Source organism: Dipodomys spectabilis, unplaced genomic scaffold (assembly GCF_019054845.1).
Source record: "Dipodomys spectabilis isolate Male_0828 unplaced genomic scaffold, ASM1905484v1 ptg000215l, whole genome shotgun sequence".
NCBI classification, from domain to species: Eukaryota; Metazoa; Chordata; class Mammalia; order Rodentia; family Heteromyidae; genus Dipodomys; species Dipodomys spectabilis.
Genome location: NW_024870892.1, coordinates 11,122,284 through 11,137,609, shown reverse-complemented (window position 1 = coordinate 11,137,609; position 15,326 = coordinate 11,122,284). Strand labels below are relative to the sequence as shown.

The 15,326-nt window shown below is 53.1% G+C and overlaps 1 protein-coding gene across 1 annotated transcript in view; it reads right to left on the bottom strand.

Moving 5' to 3' along the window:
* Mllt1 (MLLT1 super elongation complex subunit) overlaps positions 1-14,282 on the bottom strand; it is a 52,602-nt gene extending 38,320 nt beyond the window's left edge. Inside the window, exons 1-2 of the mRNA XM_042697199.1 lie at positions 14,100-14,282; positions 3,829-4,009 (exon numbers count right to left, since the gene is read on the bottom strand). Coding sequence (XP_042553133.1) covers positions 3,829-4,009; positions 14,100-14,111 — 193 coding nt within the window. The 5' untranslated portion in view covers positions 14,112-14,282. The remainder of the gene's footprint in view (positions 1-3,828; positions 4,010-14,099) is intronic.
* Positions 14,283-15,326: the final 1,044 nt, after the last annotated feature.

Here is a 15,326-nt window from a genome sequence, read left to right as displayed (position 1 = left end):
CAGCCCAGACAAGAAAGGCCCTGAGACTCTTATCTCTAACTACCACAAAAGCCGAAAGTGGAGCTGTGACTCTAGTGTAGAGCATTAGCCTTGAGCAAAAACAAAACCAAAAAACTCAGGGACAGTGCCCAGGCCCTGAATTCAAGCCCCCCAGGACCTGCACTAAAGAAGAAAAAAAAAAACAGTTCTAAATGACACACAAGCCAACCACTGCACGTCATGAGTCAGAATAATGGCATCTTCCCACGTGCCAGCACGCAGCAGCCTGGCCTGCAGCCCCCTTGGGAAATTTCTTAAGTAATTAACCTCTTGGGGTAGCACTGAAGAAATCACTCTAGTAAAGGAGGAAATAAAGCAAAACAAAGGGAATAGATAAATCCTTCCCAGTGGGGGAGTGAAAAAAAAAGGCCCAGGTGATGGCCAGGGAGGAGGTCCCACGATGATTAGAGGAAGATGGGGAAACTCAGTAGGCTAAAGAGGTGAAGAAAAACATAAAACATGCTCCACAGAAGGAATGATTATGATGAAGAAGAGGGAAGATGAAGACCTGATGGAGATACACAAAAGGGAGAAGCAAAGGCGATTCAAAACCAGCCAGGCAGAGTAGTACCCTTCTATAACCCCAGCTACTCAGGAGGTTGAAATCTGGAGGATCACAATTCCAGGTCAGCCCTGGCAAGTTATTGAGGCCCACATCACAGACAAGCCAGGTGTGGTGTCATACTAGGGAGGAGCATTGCAGTCCAAGACTGGCCCCAGGGCAAAAATGCAAGATCTTATTGAAAAAATAACTATCCTGGGCTGTAATGTGGCTTAGTGATAGAGTGCTTGCCTAGCATGCATGAACCCTGGGTTCAATCCCTTAGTACTACATAAACAGAAAAACCCAGAGGTGGTGCTGTGGCTCAAGTGGTAGAGTACTAGCCTTGAGCAAAAAGAAGCTCAGGGACAGTGTCCAGGCCCTGAGTTCAAGCCCTAGAACTGGTAGTAATAATAATAATAATGATAATAATAATAACTACCCAGGCACTGGTGGCTCATGCCTGTCATCCTAGCTACTCAGGAGGCTGAGATCTGAGGATCACAGTTCAAAGTCAGCTCAGGCAGGAAAGTATCTATGAGATTCTTATCTCTAATTAACCATCAGAACAGCAGAAGTGGAGCTGTGGCTCAATGTAATAAAGCACTAGCCTTGATCAGAAAAGCTCAAGGACAGCACTGAGGCCCTGAGTTCAAGCCCAATGACGAGCAAAAAACAAACAAAAAACAATAAAATGAAAAAAAACTAAAAAGGCTAGGGGCTGGAGCTGTGATTCAAAGAGTAGGGTACCTGTCTAGCAAGAGCATGTCCCTGAGCTCAAAACCCAGCAGTGGAAGGGAAAAAAAAGTTACTGTCCAGCCATACATGATAACACATAGCTGTAATCACACCCCTCAAGACACCAGCTCAGGAGAACTAGCAGTCCAGGACACCTTGCACTGCAGAGCAGCTAGACTCTCACTCAAATCGCCCCACCCTACACCAAAAAAAAAAAAAAAAAAAAAAAATCACAGCCCAAATATGAAGCAACAAAATAGAGCTGAATTTTAAACAAAACAAAATGATGGAAGACAGCCCATCTGACCTCAATTTGACCTTGACTAGTCTGCTTTGAGTAGCCCTGAGTTGGGCCGTGGGACAGAGAGGAAGAATGAAGCCCTGGCAGCCAGCCAGCCCGAGTCCCGCCTGCCCAGAACAGTCTTGGCTTTAGGTCAACAAACTTGACCCAGTCAAGTGCAGCTCTGGTCAGGAAAGAAGGCTCAAGGAGACAGACAGGGGCTTCCTCAGTGGGGAGTCAGAACCCACAACCCATTTGTTCACAATGAACTCCTAGTGAAGGCATCTTCCTAGGCACCCAGGCTACAGCAGAGCACACCAGACAGACTGCCACCTCTGCCATGGGGAAGGAGATGGCAAAGGTAAGATCTGCAGTGAAGCCAGGCAGGCTGAAGGAACAGGCTCCCTACCTCCGCCCCCACTGGCTTCTTTCCTGTCCGGCCACCTTGACCATGTGCTTCAGCTGTGACACCCTCTACTCCAAGACACGAGCACGGAACAACAGAGTACTCCTCTAAGAGTACTGCGTATTCACACTGACCTCATTCCCTCACTCTGCCATACACCTGCCAGCCAGGATGGGAACAGAGCAGGATTGGGGCACGGGTTGTTGTCTGAAGTCCATGTGACAGAGCCACCCAGACAGACTACAGCAAGTGTGCTGGCTGCTGAGAGAAGGTTCAGGAACCCAGAGCTCACCGCACAGGACTGGGCCACTCTTCTGAAGGCTCCTGGGGCCCCAGGGCACTGTGTCACCAGGACACTGTGTGGCCCCAGGCCTGAGGAAGCATGAGGAGTGCAGCCAGCCTTCCGGGGAGAGGGATGAGTGTCTGCCCAGCAGGAAGTGCTAAGGAGCCTGCATTCTTTTGTCAGTAAGCACTTTTTGAGTATCAGTCCTGGTCGGTGACAGAGGGAGGAAAGGAGGGAAAGAGGGAAGAAGAAGGGAGGGAAGGAAGAAGGGAGGGAGGGAGATTGCTGAACATTGAAGGCAAAAACAAATAAAAAATGGCCACTGACACGAGGAATCTTTGGAAGTGTCAGTTTCTACAGCAGACGTGACATCTGTCACCCCCAAGTCATGGCAGAAGTGTTTGTGAGTGATACAAGCCTCTCTTACCTTATCAACACACTGACTCAGGATCTGGTCACTGGGAAGATGGTTTGCATGTACGAAAAGAGAACTACAAAAACTGCTGAAATTGTTTTAGGAAGGAGGAAGGGGCAGAGGGAGGAGATTGATGAATAGATTGTATGCATGTATGGAAATGGCATAATGAAATATTTCCCTGTATAACTAATGTAAACTAAAAAGAATTGTTTACTTGGTCTGGGAATGTGGCTTAGTGGTGTAGAATGCTTGCCTAGCATGCATGAAGCCCTGGGTTCGATTCCTCATTACCACATACACAGAAGAAGCCAGAAGTGGCGCTGTGGCTCAAGTGGTAGAGTGCTAGCCTTGAGCAAATGAAGCTCAGGGACAGTGCGCAGGCCCTGAGTTCAAGCCCCAGGACTGGCAAAAAACAAAACAAACAAATAAAAAAACACAATTGTTGGGGCTGGGAAGGTGGCTCAGGGGTAGAGCGCTTGCCTTGCATGCATGAGGCCCTGGGTTCGATTCCTTAGCACCACATAAGCAAAAAGAAAAAAGCCGGAAGTGGCACTGTGGATCAAGTGGTAGAGTGCTGGCCTTGAGCTGAAGAGCTGAGGGACAGCGCCCAGGCTCAGAGTTCAGCCCCCCCCAAAAAAAAAACAAAACAAAACACAATTGTTTACTAGGGACTGGAGCTCAGTGATTAGCACTTCCCTGAAGTGCCCTGCGTGGCAAATAAATAAACAAATAAATAATAGAAAGGACTACTGAACCCTGTAAATACATGGCCCTTCCATCTCAATGGTGAGAAAACCCGACCCTGCCCTCAGAGTCCCAGCCAAAGTGTTTCTGGAAGTGGAGGGGGGATATCCTGCCCCACAAACTGCAGGTGCAGGGCTGGACAGCCCAGGGGACAGAGGCAGTGGGGAGGGGGGCCACAGACAGCAGAGTGAGTGACAGGGTGAGTGACTTCACTTGTACTGTCTCCAACCTCTATATTCTGAGTTCTTAAAACAACACAGCTGATGACTTGAGTCACCTGGACAGGACACTGTGGCCACCCCTCCTGTCTGCACTACCTTTCCTGCTCATTCCCCAGTGCCCATCTTCCCATCTACTGGGCAAGCCCAGGTCCACTCACCACGCCTGGGCTTGGGGAAGCTGTCGTGCAGCCAGAAGATCACCTTCTCCACAAAGTGCTGGATCTCACATTGTTCAGGGCCGCGGACGAACACCATCCAGTCGTGGGTGAAACCCTCCGTAGTAGGCTTCTTGCGCAGTTGGGCACGATGCCCCAACTCTAACTTGACCTGGACGGTGCACTAGGGAAAGAGGGGCAGGACAGCGTCAGCCCTCACACCGGTGCATGTCCCTCCAGACCAAAGAGAGGAGGAGACTGGAACCACTGGACACCAGCCCCCATCTTTCTGACCGGCCCACAGCTACTCCACTCACCCCCACATACTTCTTCCTGGGCTTCTAGTGCCTAGCTCCGCCCTGACTCTGGCAGCACACCTGCAGCACCTCTGCCTCCATCCTCCTCCCCCAGCCACCCATGCTGGCTCACCCTCCACCAGAAGGCCCCTGATTTCTCTCCCATGCTTTCCACTAAAGAAACCTGCTGCTGGCAGCTGGCCAACTGCTCCCCTGAGGCCACCTGGGGAGGAGAGCTGTCCCACCCAGCTCTCCCTGCACTGCAATTCTGTAGATGGGGAAACTGAAGCTATGGCTGTGAATTCCAGAGCCACTCCCTGACCACTGCCATCCTGCCTCCCTGGGATAGCCACCAAAGCACCTTCATTGTCACACACCCGAGGCCTCTCACCCTCCCCAGCCCTCCCCTCCCCATCCCCAGAGAAAGCTGACAGCGAGCACAGGCTTTCTGTTTCATCAAGGTGGTTCCCAAGGAGCCAGGGCACCTGTCTGTACCCCAAAACACAGCAGCAGCAGCCCATTCCCACCCACCAACCAGAAAGCCTTCAGAGCACTTGTGCCATGTGGCCAGGCGCAGCCAGAAGGGCACCCAGACTCCCTACAGCTTGACACCCAGCAGCAAACACCAGTGTTCCTGAAGGCGCAGAGGCCAAGGGGACACTTGCTGCTAAGTGCCGAGATAAGCAGGCAAAGAGGTGCTTTGTGCACTGGCTGCCAGTCTCTCTGCCCCCAGAGTGCCCAGCTCTTCTCCAACCTTCCTTTCTTCTCTGTGACTGCACCACTCCCAACCTCCTCCACCTTGCCTCCTTCCTTCCCCCTCTCTCATTTTCTCTCCTTCCCAGCCCCTCCTGCAGCTCAGGGACACACCTCTCAGCCTGCTTTTGCTGCCCTCCCTTAGCCAGAATACGCCTAGCAGTCCATGTGTAAATGTCACGCTTTGTGGGTCTCTAGCCCACAGAGGCACACACGTGGAAGCTGGCAGCTTGTCTGAGTCGTAGACTAAGGAAATTCAGGATCTGCAAGCCCTCTGTCCAACTCAGTCAGCCCCCCAGTTCCCGTGTCCTCCACTGCCCCAGCCTGTGGTACCCTAAACTCACTTCCCTACTGGCCAAGATCCCAGTTGAAGGCCTCTTCTCCCAGGGCTCTTTTCTACCATCAAGGAAGTTGGGGAAGCTGCAGCACCTCTTCACTGGGTACCTGCTCCTGGACTGGGGCCTGCTGTGTACCCCTGGGTGATCTCTGGGACCAGGGAGACACCCCTTGACCCTTCTGTATTGAAATGTTGGGTCACCTTCCTCAGAAAACCTCTGGGCCACACAGTGTTGTGGAGAACTTTCCCAGAAGGAAGGACCAAGTGGCAGATAATAATAATAATAATAATAGAGGGCAAGGCTTGGGACTGCAGACAGTTAGCTAACCAGGCAGGAGCAACAGGCAGGTTCTATTTGCCAGTTAAAAACTTGTACAGGGCTGGGAATGTGGCTTAGTGGTACAGTGCTTGCCTGGCATGCATGAAGCCCTGGGTTCAATACCTTAGTACCATGTAAACAGAAAAAGCAGGAAGTGGTGTTATGGCTCAAGTCAGGGACAGTGCCCAAGCCCTGAGTTCCAGTCCCAGGACTGGCACCAAAGAGGAGGAAAAAAAAAAAACAAAACGTGTAGAGTGTGAGAGAAGGGGCAACATTGTCCAAAAAGAAATGTACTCATTACCTGACTCATGAAAACAGTAACCTCTCTAGATACATCACCTTACTAACAATGAAGTTCTATTTTAAAAAATTAAGCTGGGCACTGGTGGCTCACACTTTTAATCCTACGTACTCAGGAGGCTGAGAGCTGAGAGTTATGGTTTGAACCCAGTCAGGAAAGTCCGTGAGACTTTCATCTCCAATTAACCACCAGAAAACCTAAAGTCAAGCTGTGGCTCAAAGTGATAGAGTGCTCAGCCTTAAGCAAAAAAAGCTCAGGGCCAGCATCCAGGTCCTAAGTTCAAGCACCAGTACTTGCACAGGTTTATGAGTACATGTGTGTGTGCACATACACACAAACTGAACAGATGTGTAATGGGGGGATGGCTCAAGTGGTACCATACTTGCCTAGCAAGTACAAGACCCTGAATTCAATCCCTAGAGCTGCCAAAAAGAAAAAAAGGTTCATGATAAATGTATACAATTTCATCAGTTTAAACATTAGTTAATTTAAAAAGGAAATGGGCTGAAGGAGCTCTGGCTCAGAATGATAGTCCCTGTAGATCTCTGGGGAAAAGATCTGTGAGTCACTGGGGACAGGAAATGGTCTCTGTGAACAGTGACACACTCCCAGCTGGGAGACAACCAGGGGAAACGCCTGGAAGAGAGGTAAACTGAGGCTGGAAGAGGGGAACTGGCCAGATCCAAGGGTGAAGAAGATTCGGAAATGCCAGGATCCAGGTAGAAGGGCTGGCAGTTCTGCCAGAGACAGTGGGGAGGGAGGACAGAAAGTCCATGCTTAAATGTTAAGGAAATGTTCAAGTGGAAATACCCCCCACCAAAAGCTAGATGAAGCTGGGTGCATTGGTACATACCTGTAAGCCCAGCACTGTGGAGGCTGAACCAGAAGGATGGTGAATCCAGGCCACCCTAGGCTATAACAAGACTTACTCTCAAAAAAAAAAAAAAAAAAACAAAGATGGGGTGGGAATGTAGCTCAGTGGTAGAGTGCTTGCCTAGCATGCATGAAGCCCTGGGTTCCATTCCTCAGTACCACATAAATAGAAAAAGCCAGAAGTAGTGCTGTGGCTCAAGTGGTAGAGTGCTAGCCTTGAGCAAAAGAAGCTCAGAGACAGTGCCCAGGCCCTGAGTTCAAGACCTAAGACCAGCAAAAAACAAAACAAAGCAAAAAAAACAAAAATCAAAAAACAAAGAACAAGCCAAGTGCCAGTAGCTCTCACCTGTAATTTTAGCTACTCAGGAGGCTGAAATATGAGGACCAAGGTAAGTCTGTAAGACTCTAACTCCAATTAACCACCAAAGAGCCAGAAGTGGAGCTGTAGCTCTCAAGTGGTAAAGCATCAGCCTTGAGCAAATAAAGCTTACAACCTGAATTCAAGCCCCTGTACTGGCACACATGCAAATACACATATATACTCAACAAAAACAAACAGTAGATGAGAAATACCCTGTGGATGAGTAAGTTATTATCATTAGATGGAACAGGGCTGCATATGAAGAATGAGCCCCAAAGAGTATTGGCATCATCCCTAAAGGGCTGGAATGGCTCTGCTTGTCTCCTCAACTTGCTTTCATGCTTAAGAACTGGGAGATGATCCCTGAATGGCTGGGATGGTCCCAGGTGAACACGAGGTACACATGACCGAAACACAGGCAGTCCACCCAGCCCCACAGCCGCCTCTTTGGAGTTAATTCCCGCATCACGAGACTCTTCTCTGACCCAATCCAGCTGCTTCCCAGCAGTTTTCATGACATGGAACTCCAACCCTGGGCATGCAGGCGGCAGAGCAGTTATTGCGAAATAGAAGACCACAGTTCCATCAGAGAGGGGAGAATGCTGGTGCCAAACTGGGCTATGGAGGCCAAAGTAAACAGGAAGGTTCCAAGGCAGAGCAGTGATCTTCCCAGCCAGCACGCTGGCCCAAAGCACCCTGGCCCAGCCCTGAGACATCTATGCCCCAGGGGCTGGCGCCAACTGCAGCCACAACACCCCCGGCTAAGGGCGTGCCACAATCTCAGCCACCAGGGCCAAGGCTCTCAGCCCCAATCTCCTGCCCCTACACATGCCCCTAGATGCTAGAATCTTCTAAGAACACAGTGTCTGTGGGACCCTCCAAAGAAAAGAACTACTGGTTTGTTAAGTTGGAACGGTACTAACTGGAGGCCAGCAGTAGCTAGCTGAGCTCTGGCCAACAGCTCTACGTGTCACGTCATAATTTACTAGCACAGCTGAGCTTGTTCCAGAGCCCTGGGATACACCCCCTCCTTCCTCTACTCCACCTGGACTCGGTCCACAGCCACCAGAACCAACGGCTTGAACCATACCTGTCAGCTGATCCTCTGGGAGGGGCACCTGGCTGCATGGGGACACTGAGCGACCTTAACCTAAGCAGGAGCCTCCAGGATGAATGCTTTCTTGGCAGTAGCTGTCCTCCCAACTTGCTCATGAGGAGACCTGATGCAGATCCTCCAGGTCCCATAATTGCCTGCTGCTTGGAGGCCCCTTTGCAGCCCCCCCAGATTTGCCCACTTCCCAACAAAAGCCCTGAGCAAGGTGGCACTCTGGTCCTGCCCCAGAGAGTGTCCATCATTTTACTTCTAGAAGACTATCTGATGGACAGGGCAGCCCTGGGGCTCCAGGGGTCATGTGGGGGAAAGTCAATCTTGAGCAGGGAACCTGACCTCAGATACTGTCCTCTGCCCAGGACAACTAGCAGAGGATGCTTAGAACCAAGTGCCAGAACCCTAAGTCCAGCAAGCTAGGCAAACAGATACTAGAGGGTGGCCATCCAGGCCCCTGCCCTGGAGAGAAAGCTCACTCCAGGTGCAGATGAAAATGCAGATGAAAATGACCCTCATGGGGCTGGGAAGGTGGCTCAGTGGTAGAGCGCTTGCCTTGCATGCTCAAGGCCCTGGGTTCGATTCCTCAGCACCACATAAGCAAAAAGAAAAAAGCTGGAAGTGGCACTGTGGCTCAAGTGGTAGAGCGCTAGCCTTGAGCTGAAGAGCTGAGGGACAGCGCCCAGGCCCAGAGTTCAGACCCCACGACCAGACCCCCCCCCAAAAAAAAAAAGAAAGAAAGAAAAGAAAATGGCCCTCATCTGCCAAACAGAAGAGAGCCTTGCTCAAGCTGTTCCACAAAACTCCAAGCCCATGGCTGGACATCCGTGGCTCATGCCTGTAATCCTAGCTACTCAGGAGGCTGAGATCTGAGGATCATGGTTCAAAGCCAGCCTGGGCAGAAGTCCGTGAGACTCTTATCTCCAAAAAACCACCAAAAGAAAAAAAAAAGGAAGTGACGCTGTGGCTCAAGTGGTAGAGAGTGCTATCCTTGAGCTGAAGGGCTGAAGGACGCGTCCAGGCCCAGACTTAAGAAAAAAAAAAAATCCAAGCTCCCCATCTTTTTTTTTTTTTTCATCTGATCAGTCCAGCCATCAGCCTTCCCTGAACATGGACCTACGCCTGGACCCAAAGCCCTGAGGCAGGTCTTTAACAATTAATTTGTAAGATTTCCCTGGATTGTCTGGTGGGATCCTTTCTGCCAAAGGCCCTCTCCTCTGGGACTTCACAGCTCACCCTGCAGTGTGATTAGGGTGGTAAATGCTTGGATGCCCTCCCCATCCAGAGGCAGAAGCACTGGGCCTCCTCCCTCATCAGCCTCAGCAAGTTGCGAGGTCCAACTGGGCCATGCTTGGCTGCTGGCTGTGAACTCCGCACACACTAATGGGAAAAGGTAATGGGGCTTGGGCAACCCTGCAGAGCAATGGCAACACCAGACCAAACAAATCACACTTTCCCCCTCTAAGCCCAGCTGGGGGCTCTCAGGCAGTGGCTGACTTGGAATGGTCAGAAAGAAGGGGAAACTGAAGGATGCCAAACCCCTAATGGGGGGCTACTTGCCCAGAGGGCGGGGACCCACTAAGCATCCCACACTGGGACCAGCAGCTGGCACTTCTGTTCCCTTCCCCACAATCTTTGGTTTTCAAATTACTGGGAAGCCTAACCATCACCTGTCAGGGAAGGCCTGGGCCAGTACACACACACACACACACACCTGGGCCAGTACACACACACACACACACACCAGGTATCTACCAAGTGGTTAAATGGGGTACCATGTGTCCCCCCCCACACACACACCTGGGCCAGTACACACACACACACACACACACACACACACACACACACACACACACACACACACACACACACCAGGTATCCGCCAAGTGGTTAAATGGGGTACCATGTGTCCCCCAGGAGCAAGGGAACACTCCTTCCCTCCTACCTTTCCCTCTTTCCCCCCTTATTTCTTTATGCTGAGGATCAAACCCAGGACCTTACACATGCCAAGCAAGTGCTACCACTGAGCCACACCCCCAGCCTCCAGGGGATCTGTAGGAGCATGCACAACCTCAATCAAGGCATCTGGGATCAGGCCCATAGAACTTGGCTGCAAGGAGCCTTGATTCCCTGGCCACTCTCATTGATCCAGCACTAACAGTGAAACCTTTCACTGGGGATGATGATGAACAGAAAGGTGAAGAGAAGCTGGGACTCTGCCTTCTCCTATTTTGCAGTACTGTAACTGTAGGACAAACCTTGGCCTGTCCACCTTCCAGGAAGTGCTTTAAGAGATGGGAGGAGACGGGCAGATCAGTGTAAGCTTTTCTATGAAAAGTCTAAGGAACAGCAGAGGTACCACAGAAACAACGTGAACTGGCTAGGGGCCTTTCCAGGCCCCGCCTGGACCTGTACTTGCACTCCTGTGAAATGGCCCCCAGCCCCCAGCATCAGCAGCAAATACCCCAGGATCAGCAAGGCAGCTGTTTTTCAGTCCCAACCAGAGCTCAGGTAGAGAAGCAGCAAGTGCAACTCCACCATGCAGCCCCACTGCCACCCACTGCCAAGGCAAGGCCAGTCCCAAGGAGTTCTCTGGTCCTTTAAGGACAGCACTGTCCAGCGGCTCCCTGGGCAACCACAGTGCCCAGTGACAGATCCCAGATTCTTCTGATCTTCTTCCCAGCATCCACTCAATGGTCTTTTCCCCACCCAGCCTCAGATATAAACCACACTCCTCCCAGAGACAAGGGTTCTAAGCAACTAAAGATCTCACTCATGCACAGCCAAAAATATAGTCATGCACTTACTGGTGGCTCACACCTATAATCCTAGCTACTCAGGAGGCTGATATTGGAGGATCTCAATTCAGAGCCAGTCTAGGTAGAAAAGTCTGAGACTGATCTCCAATTAACCAGTGGAAAGGGGAGCTGGAGGCGTGGCTCAAGTGGTGGAATGCCAGCCTTGAACAAGAAAGATGACCAAAAGCATGAGGCCCCTAGCTCAAGCCTCAATCCACACCCCCTTCCTGACATGCACCCTACCCCAAAAAATGCCACAGATGATACCAACTCACATGTGGAATGGCAAAGGAGAGATCCAGGCCAGGGTTGGGACAAAGAGAGCCTGGCCATGGAGAAAATATGGCATGCAGGGAGGTTGGGAACTAAGGAAAGTGGGAGCCCCTGATTTTGGGCTGGTCCTCAGTCCTAGGGGAAGGGGAAAGCAGGAAGAGAAGCAAAATCCCCAGCCAGTACCCAAGGGTAAGCCAGGCCAGGCCTGCTATAATGAGGCATTTACAGCTTGCAACATCCCTGAGGGGAACGGAGGGAGAGGAAGGAAAGGGCCAAGACTGGTAGATTCAAAGCATTTTCTGTGTGCCTAGAGTCACTCTGGGACACTAAGTCAACCTACCTACTTGGGTAAATGGCTGACCATTCTCCTGTTTCCCCAGGGGTCTTCTTAGCCAGAGACAGAACTGCTGGTGTTCCCCAAGTCTACGTGGCCACGCAGTCGGCCATGCAGTCAGGCCTTGGGTGGGCACAGCCTTCCCTCTGGAGCACACTTCACTCACCAGCACTCCCCCTGGGACCTCAGCTAGGGCTGCTGGGTGGAAGTTTCTGCACTGGTGGACATGTCCTGTCTGCACAGCCCCCAGGCCGAGGCTCAGTTACTGAGCACTAGAAAGGTGGCTGCTGTGACCGATTGACTGAATATTTTATACACTGCTTGGCAGAAACTTAAAACAGTCACAGGTGCTGGCGGCCACTGTACTGAGGGAGGGAGGGAGAGGCAGCTGCTCAGGTCAGTGTCACCTGAGCAGTCCTCTCTTTTCCTTCTGTCACAGACCAAGATTGCCACCCCTTCCCACCAGCCATTCATAGACGTGACAGCCTGCCAGATTTTCAGGCCTAGATGCACATGACAAGGGAAATGGCCAAACATCTCTGTGGGCGCAGGGGTGGGGACAAGGGCCATATTCCATGTACCTGGTGGATGTCCACAATGGTGCACAATGAAGGGACATTTTGCTGGGCTAACTCAACATGGACCAGAGACAGCAAGCACTGGCTTTGCTGGAAATCAGCTAGCACCAGGTCGTGTGGATCCATCAGCCAAGCACAACCCCCCCCCCCCCCATTCCCCTTCCATGTCTGCTCACAGCAAGCAGGCAGGGAGGCCACAGTAAGTGAGTGCCAGAAGCTTCGGCCATGGGCCTCAATGACCCTAGGCCACACAGCCACGTGGCATCTTACCAGACAGAGGCGCCTCCATGGCGCCAGCAGCCAGGGATGCCCCAACCTGTCCTGGCTAACAGCAGAGATTACAGCTGCCAGCCCCACAATATCGGCCCTGATTTCCTGCCTCCAAAACCAGGGGGGTAGTGGAGAATGAAAAAATGACCAGAGTTTGGGGCAGCAATCGCCATGTGAGGAAGAGAAGCTTAGCTAGGTGATGGATACTCTCAAGAGTCAGAAGACATTGGGTTTTACAACAACCAAAGGGACTAGCACCAGAATAGTTTCCCCTTCCGTGGGAGGGGCCCGCAGGAGAGTCTGGGGAGTTGGGGAATCCCCCCTGGGTTAGGCTTGAGACTCTTGAGATGCTGGGAAAGGTAGGAAAAATGGGGGGAAGAAGAGAGTAGTGTCTGAAAAATGAGTCAGACCTAGGAGTGCTTGGGATAGAGTGGGATTCCCTGACTATAGGGGGGAGGTAAAGCAAGGCCAGCTAAGGTCAAAGAAGCATGAATGGCAAAAGAGGTCTGGACTGGGCCCATAGCAAAGATGGCCAAAGACCAGGGCAATGGCAAGGGTGTGAAGGCTTTCAGGGCTATCAGGTGAGGGCAGAGGCTACCCCTAACTCCTGGTCATCAATAGGGTCTGGAGCTAAGAGAAGTCCCTCAGACCCTGGACTCTAAAGGAAAAGTGACCAGGGCTCAAAAAAGACAAAAGATAGAAATGGCAGGGTGGGACAGATAGAGGACTCAAGCCCAAATCCAAAAGGGCAGGGACATTACACAGGCCTGAGCACTTGGAATGAAGCAGAAGGATGGGGATTCCAGGGAAAGGAAGGAGCTCAGGCCCCACCAGGAGAGGAGGTGAAAGGGATGTTGAGGTAGGGCAGGTGCAGCATCAGAGGGGGTGAAGAGGCCCAGGGCAGGCTGGCAAACTTGGGGAAAGCTAGCCTAAGCTGTGCCTGGGTTCCAGGAATGATGGAGGAAGGGTTCTGGAGGAACTCAAAAGCTTAAGTTGGAACAGGAGCCCAGATTTGGGGGGCGGGGGGAGGGGGAGAGTGGATCATGGTGTTTGAGTAGACTAGAGTCCAAGGATCTAAAGGAAAAAAAAAAAAAGTCATGGATTGTCCGTGGATCCAAAGGGGAAAGGGGACCCAGGTCAAATCTGGGGAGTCCCACAGATCTGAGCGGGGAAGCTTAAGAGCTGTGGGGAGGAGAGGGGGTCTAGACCTAGCTGGGGTCTCCAGTGGCATCTCACGAGGATCTGTGTCAGAAAGGAGCATCTCAAAAGGTCCGGGACCGGACTGGAGACTCCAGAGGAGGGAGGGTCGTCACTAGGTCGCACTGGGGATCCGAGGATGGTCCCAGGGGACACTAGATCGCCCAGGGGTTGATCGCCCAGGGGTTCCCGAGGGCCATCCCAAGAGGGGGGGTCTCGGAGTCAGGCTGGGGTCCCCACGGGGGTCTAAGACGTTCGGGGCGGGCGAGGGTCGCGGATGGGGGAGGGGCGCCCCTGCCCCACATAAAGGCCCGGGGAGCGGCGGGCGCGCACAAAGCGAGGCGGGCGGGAGCGGAGCGGGGCGGGGAGGCCGGGACCGAGGAGGGACGGGACCCAGGAGGGCCGGCCAGGCGGGAAGGCGGAGGGAAGGAGGGAGGGGGCCAGGCGGGCAGCGCCCCGGCGGCGCGGCCGCTCCTCACCTGATTGTCCATGGCTGGCGCCCCGCCCCGCCCCCGGGTCCCGCGTCGCTCTCCGCCGCCGCCAACGCCACTCAGGGCCGCCCCGCCGCCCTCCTCATTGTCTGTCAGACTCCGTCTCCGCCGCCGCTCCCGGCTGCCCGCCCGCCCGCCAGCCCCGCGGAACCGGAAACCACCGCCAGCTCGGGTCGCTCACCGACCGCGGGGCCCCGCCGACTACTTGGGCCCACCACCTCTAACGGACAGCCCCTCGGACCAATCCGAGAGACGATCAACCGCTCGTAAGGTGGGACTTCCTGCCTGGAGGGGGCCTGCCTGGCTGCGGTCGGAGGGACGAAGCCTCCAGCCAATAGGAAGGCCGGGAGCGGAGGGGCGGGAGAAGGGAGGGAGGGAGGCGCGAGGCGAGTCCCGCCGAGGCGAGCGCGAGGTGTGCGCCGCACGTGGAGGGGGGCGGGGGCGGGGCGGGCGCGCCGCGCCTGCGCGCTGCTGTCCGAGCATCCCTGCGCGGGAGAGTCCCGCGGGCGCCGGCGAGCTGGGCAGGTGGAACCCCGGGGGAGGGAAGCCCCGGGGACGCTTGAATTTCCCACGAGTTGCTACTATTGTGATGGCATGTACTCTGGACCTGGAGACCGAGGTTTCCCACCGCGGCAAGCCCGGTTCAGCCCCTCGCTCCCTCTCGGGTCCTTCAGTCTGTGCATTTGTGAAACGGGGCTGCTGCTGCTGCTTCACACGAGCGTGAGATCGTGCGATGGTGAAATGATGGAGGTTCTCGATGGTTCACTTAGACAAAAGGGACGAGTTCATCTAGAGAAATGACGATGATGAACAGCTATGCTGTGCGTGATCGGGAGCGGCGGCTCACGCCTGTGATCCTCGCTGCTGCTGCTCGGGAGGCTGAGATCTGTGGGTCGCCATTGGAAGCTAGCTTCGGGCAGCAAAGTCCTTGAGTCCCCCATTTCCAATTCATCACCAAAAGAACGTTTCAAAAAGGGCTAGAGGTGTGGCTCCATGCTACAGGGCCGTCCCAGGAAGCAGAAGCCCTCAGAGGGGGAAAACACACACACACTTTTTTAAAGGGAGGAGGTGACAGTGATCAAGATGTATTGTGCACAGAAGTTGGTCTGTTGAATTGACACCCCGTACAACCACTTACAGATAACAACACATTTTTAAAGACTGTCTGTGCACAGCTGAACCAGATGACTGAGAGACCGGCTCACATTTTGAATG